At 28.1% G+C, this 5,982-nt stretch overlaps 1 protein-coding gene across 2 annotated transcripts in view; it reads right to left on the bottom strand.

The window, feature by feature from the left end:
- The window catches only part of LOC106460103 (multidrug resistance-associated protein 5-like), a 76,827-nt gene extending 71,151 nt beyond the window's left edge, over window positions 1-5,676 (bottom strand). The window contains exons 1-5 of one of the 2 annotated variants that reach the window (XM_022386740.1): window positions 5,595-5,676; window positions 3,423-3,581; window positions 2,515-2,652; window positions 1,085-1,243; window positions 320-467 (exon numbers count right to left, since the gene is read on the bottom strand). In XM_022386740.1, the coding sequence (XP_022242448.1) occupies window positions 320-467; window positions 1,085-1,243; window positions 2,515-2,652; window positions 3,423-3,538 (561 nt within the window). In that variant the 5' untranslated portion in view covers window positions 3,539-3,581; window positions 5,595-5,676. The remainder of the gene's footprint in view (window positions 1-319; window positions 468-1,084; window positions 1,244-2,514; window positions 2,653-3,422; window positions 3,582-5,594) is intronic. The other variant, XM_022386741.1, reaches the window with a different exon arrangement.
- Window positions 5,677-5,982: the final 306 nt, after the last annotated feature.

The following is a 5,982-nucleotide window of genomic DNA, read 5'->3' as shown; positions in this document are numbered from 1 at the left end:
GTGTGTGTGTGTGTGTGTGTGTGTGTGTGTGTGTGTGTGTGTGTGTGTGTGTGTATATATATATATATATATATATATATATGCTTGATCTTTAATTGTTTATACATCTAATAAAGTTAAATGACAAATCTATTTTTTAAATTCATCTACAACAATATATTTAATTAATGACACACAAAAATAACATCTAAAACTGAAAAAATCTTTTTTGTAAGTAGTGACTGTAATAAGATCTGATAGTTACAAAAACGTGATTAAACTTTTGAATGTAAATATGCATTTCTCACATAAAAACAACAAAATATATTGTGCTACTTACTGGCCCAAGGAAACCAAAACCTAGACAGCAAACATAAGCAAGACAGGCAAAGATAATTCGAGTTTTGATAAACTTCCAAATAACACTCGAGAGTGAAGCTGCATGGAGTCCTTTAATCTTAACTTCTTCATCCCAATGAGAGGAAAATCTAAGGAAGTAAATAAAATAATAAATAAAACATATATTTATTATGTCAATAAAAAACTTGAAGGTTTAGGTTAAGACAATTACTGAAATCTAGTGTAATATCTTAAAATTATATTTGACAAAAGCCAAAATACAATATTTCATTCATTGCATTGCTCATTATATTATCATACCTTATTATTCAATTTTCCTGAATAGTTATCTTTTTAATTGTTTCTTGTTAAGCACAAAGCTGCACAATTGGCTATCTGTGCTGTGCCCACAAAATGTGTCAAAACCTGATTTTAAGTGTTATAAATCTACAGACTGACCACTGAGAGGCTAGTCATACATTTGTAAGTCTTGAACCTTGATAGACAAATATATGCACATCTATTATTGCTGTCCTTATGACACTATTTTAATGCTTTGTATGTTCTGTAACTGTTATTATGATGTTACATATTTGCAGATTTTTAATGCTTCATTACATCTGTTACTGTTCTTAATATTATATATATTTTCTGTTACTTTTTTATTTTGTATATACATCCTCTGTTATTTTACATAAAATGACATACAAGTCTTCTCTGAATTTTAATTTCAATTTATGACAAAAGCAATCTGAAGTTCATTAACCTTGCCCCATTAGCTCGAGAGCCATCAATTGGAGAACACTGGTACATGTCTGAAGAAGTGAGACCCCTACGAAAAGCTCTCCACATAAGAGGAGTAATCCAAGAGAACAATGAGAAAGCAATGCATCCTGTCTGGTCCACAGGCATCATAGTTCCAGGTCTTGAGAAATTGTAAACAAAATATGTTAAGCCAAAATAACTTTGCAAAGTAGGGAATATTTTGTGTTGTACATTATCTATGAGAAAACTTTATCACAGAAGTAGCATATAACCTTTAAGAAATAACTATTAAAAAAAACAGATTATTTAAAGTTACAGACATTTAAAAGTATAATCATACACACACACACGAACTTAATGATATAACCTCAATCCTAATGCATTATGTAAACCCATGTTATATATTTTCCATAAATTCTTGCTCACTAGTTATAATTAATAAGAAAGTAGACCCTATTCACTCATATAAAGTATCTTTATACATTTTATATATTCAATCCTTATGTGAGGTGACAGATGGTAATACCAATGTAAAGTTTTAATATCCTGTAGTATAAAGTTAGTCTTAGTATTTAGCCAGAAATAGATATACACTGTTTTGATATCAATTAAAAGATACAATCTTGATGTCCAGTTTGATGTAACAGTGCAGATGAACAATAACATTAATTCATATACTTGATCTTTAACTGTTTATATATATATATATATATAATAGTGAAATGACATTTACTTCTTAAAGCTCATCTACAACCATTTATTTAATCAATGACACAAAATAACACCTAAAACAGAATAAATATCTTTATAAACGAAATGTAATAAGATCTATAACAGTTCATAGTTGTAACATTCAGTTACAAATTCCAGTATCCCCATTTAGCATGGTGAAAGCATTCCTGAAAAAATGCTGTGCAAATCAAAAATGCACCAAATGAAAATAAGTTTCCCATAGGAATACATGTAATAAGGTAGAGTATACATTCCTGACCAAATATTTTCTGGACACTGAAACTTTTAAACCTCTTTTACAGTATTAATTAAATACTCAAATGATAAAGAAGTAAATAAAACATTAAACAAACCTGAAAATAAGAGCCATACTACTGCATAAAATGATACTACCATGAGATAAACTGAGCATATTGTTTATCTCACATATAAGCAACTGTGTTGGAGAGTCCCATTTTCTATTTCAAAACTGCATTAAAGCGAAAATTAACACGACTGGCCCCCCTAATCAGAAAAGTTCACTAATATGAAAATCACTTTAAAACATGCTAGTAGAAAGCGAGACAAATAAGAGGTGTCAGTAGTTATTTCTGAGGAATTGCTATAAAAATCCAGACATGGCATATGGTTACATGTCCATAGTATCAATATTGTAAAAACCAAATTCACGATATACACTTACTTTACAATTTCACTTACCCTGTTCTAATTCGTACTGGTAGAAGATGTTTTAAAGATTCTTTGTATTTGCTAAATCCTTTCTTTCGTTCATATTTTATTGTTACAGTTGTTGGCCTATACACACCCTGCCATCCTGCTGAGCTGTCTCCTATGGATCTTTATTTTAAAACACACAGAATCACTCAAATATGTCAAAACAGTGAAGAAAAAATACATATATTAAATCTACAAAATTTTATATTTGGTAAAATGGAACATATTGGTAGATTTGAGCAAAGTAAGTAATATGAATGGCTTCTTTAAAAACTAGTATATATTAGATAAATTACAAACAATGCAAATATTGTTTATTCACAACATAGTTTTCAAACCTTATCTCTACTTTAACTTCATACAGAAGTTGCTTATGTGGTTTGAAACCTATACAGCAAAACTGAAACATTATAACAAATTCCCCCCCTCTCCAAAAAAGGAGGTTAAAACTTCATTTTAATCTAACAATTATTTTATATACACACAAGTCCAACATTAAAACATGACCTACACTAATATTTTTAATTTTTGACTCAAACTAACCATATGTATCACATACACTGGACGCAAAGTAATCAAAATATTTTCAGTTTAATGCATTTTCTTCTGTCCAAATTTGTAAATTTTTTTAACTAAGCATATAAAAATACATTAAAGCATTCTAAAATGTATACAGCAAAACCTTGTTAGAACAAATTTATAAAGTTCAGAGTAACTCACCAAAGTATATGTAATAGAAATAGAGCTGATGAAAGAAGAAATTTGAGTTTGTACTAGTAAAAAATACATCCTTTATTTAATTTCAAGTACAAAAAAGAATCTTCATAACAATATAACTAAGCTTTATGAACAAATAATGACAAACAAAATAAAAAAAATATAAAGAAACTCACATTTCTTCAGCTGTTTTACTCATTTCACTTTGACTATCTGTTAAATTATCAATGAAGCTATGTCTTTCATCTGAATGGTTTTTCCCTTTTTCTGTGCTACTTAACCCTGTCGGCATGGTTTCTATTTTCTGTTCAACTACGTACACCTATGATTATTACCTACAAAAGTTATTAAATAATAAAAGTAATTTTTTTAACTAAAAACTATAACAAATATAGGAATGATTAAATTTTAATTACATTTAAATGAGCAAAACAAAGTACATTTAGTTTTTAAGTAGACTTGAATTTAACAACAGATATGCAAGAACCTTCGCAGATCCTTAAAATCTGCTGAAGCTATTATAACTCAATTTCCAGTATCATTACAAAACTATTTAGTTACTGTACTCTGAAAATTATGAAACTGCTTATTTGTGAATTAGCACAAAGAAATTTTTATAAATGTAATAACTGAAGTTTTCAACAATGAAATTGTTATGGGATTTAATAAATACAAAAATTAAACAAGTGACAGTTAAATTTTACTTTCATTACATATTAAGTTATATAAAAAAGCACTGCTTCTAACATTAGTTGCTCTTACAAAGTTTAATTTCTACCAAGTGCAGTAAATGACAATTTTTAACATAAGAATACTAATCTTCAAGCAAACTCGTAAAACCAACTATTAAGTTTATTTTAAAGCCTAACTTCACATACTGAAACTTTGACAAAAAAAATGGAAACTGCTTTTAAATGTTTGAGAGGTATATATAAAATGGAAAGGTTTGTTAAAGGAATTGTTACTTTAATTATTAACCAGCTATTTCATTTACGTGTATAAGAGCAGTTACCTATCTCATACAGAAAGTGTTTTTAGAATTTTTTGATATACAAACCCTGTATTTACAAAGTCATTCAATGATTGGCAGCTTTCTTAAATATTTTCAATGTCTATCTTTTCCTGTATCTTCTTGTGTTATATGTTTTACAAAGAGTATTTATTACTTGACAAAACAGTAGCTTAAATTAATTGGTTGAAAATAATTATTTACTTTTAACTAAATTCATATAACAACCCTCTCTTTGCTAACAACTTAAATATGAAATCTCAGTTGTTGTTTTTTTACTTTTTGACCTGTGATAATACCTCTTACTCATAGTTTTATAACTTTCATGAATTCAATGATTAACAATTTTAATCATTCTTTGCATGTTGCATGCTTTCTCAATATTCATAAATTAAATTCATAAAAATATTAAATTTACTACATGCAAGATAACTAGATGAAATGCAGTCAAAATATGCTAGAACTGTAATAGAAGAAATAGTATTACATTATAGTAAGAAATATGAAATAAAAATTCTCTAATTAAAGGTGCAGTAAATAATTACAAAATGGCAATCACTATTAAATAACAATTCAATGACACTATGCGAAAACATGCCATAATTTTTTTATGTATACAATATGTCAAAGAAACTGTCAAATGATGAATTTCAAATTACAAAAGCTTCATTGCAAGATTTAGTTGCATGACCAAATGTTAAACTTTAAAGTAAGGCCTTGCTGTCCTTTCAACTATTTTCTTTGCAAAATCAAACAATAATGCTTCAGAACAAATATGATTAATTTTTTTTGGTTGAAAATGAAACAGAAAAAACTTTCTAGTGGTTGTTTGCAACCTCATTAGTATTACTATTAGTGTCATTAAGCAAATCATCAAAATTAAGTAAGACACATGATATCTATATTTATTTGTGAAGATTTAAACACCTCAACATTGTGACTTAAGTAGGTTAACTGTGTCACCGATGGGTCTCCATCCACACTAGTACGTATTTATCAAATGTTAGTACAACTTCCATTGCAAGCCTAATGAACAGATAAATATTAAATGAGACTATCAATATCAGTTAACTTATCCTAACAGTAACATTCAGTTACTGAAAGTGAAATTGTGTGACAGTAGGTTAAACATAATAATATTTAATACTATAGACTAGTTAACTCTTACAAGTCTTAGTCTTAGTAGTAGTACTACTACTAGTAGTAGTAATACGCATTAGAATTGAATTGAATTAGAATTTTAAATGTTACTCTTACAGTTAAAACGTCTTATTTAATTATATAATAAGGTGAGTCGTCATAAATTCACTTCCAAATAATGAATAAAATACCCGCCTACCTATGAAGTTACGAACTATTCTTCAAATACAACCTACTATCATTCATCTTATCACCTGTTTGCTGTACTAACCGTCTCAAAGGTCAGGTGGGATTAGACGCCACCTAGCTGAATTAATATATATGTGTGTGAGTGTAATTTCTTTGACATTTTATGTAATTATATTTATAAAAGATGTTAATAACGTGGAAACTAAACAGTACATGGTCAGTAATTGCTACTTTCATAAAAGAAATAATCCATTTGAAATCGAAGTTGATGAAGTTGTTCGCATTCTAATTCAGTACAACATTTGCCAGGTGCAATTTAAGTAAAACTACAATAATATGTAGATACTGTGGATGTAAGTAATCCTTTACGTAACAAAAAACGAATACAGTTTATTTTG

Source organism: Limulus polyphemus, unplaced genomic scaffold, assembly GCF_000517525.1.
Source record: "Limulus polyphemus unplaced genomic scaffold, Limulus_polyphemus-2.1.2 Scaffold709, whole genome shotgun sequence".
Lineage (NCBI taxonomy): Eukaryota > Metazoa > Arthropoda > Merostomata > Xiphosura > Limulidae > Limulus > Limulus polyphemus.
Note: the sequence above shows the minus strand (reverse complement) of the source record. Positions and strands in the feature narration are given on the sequence as shown.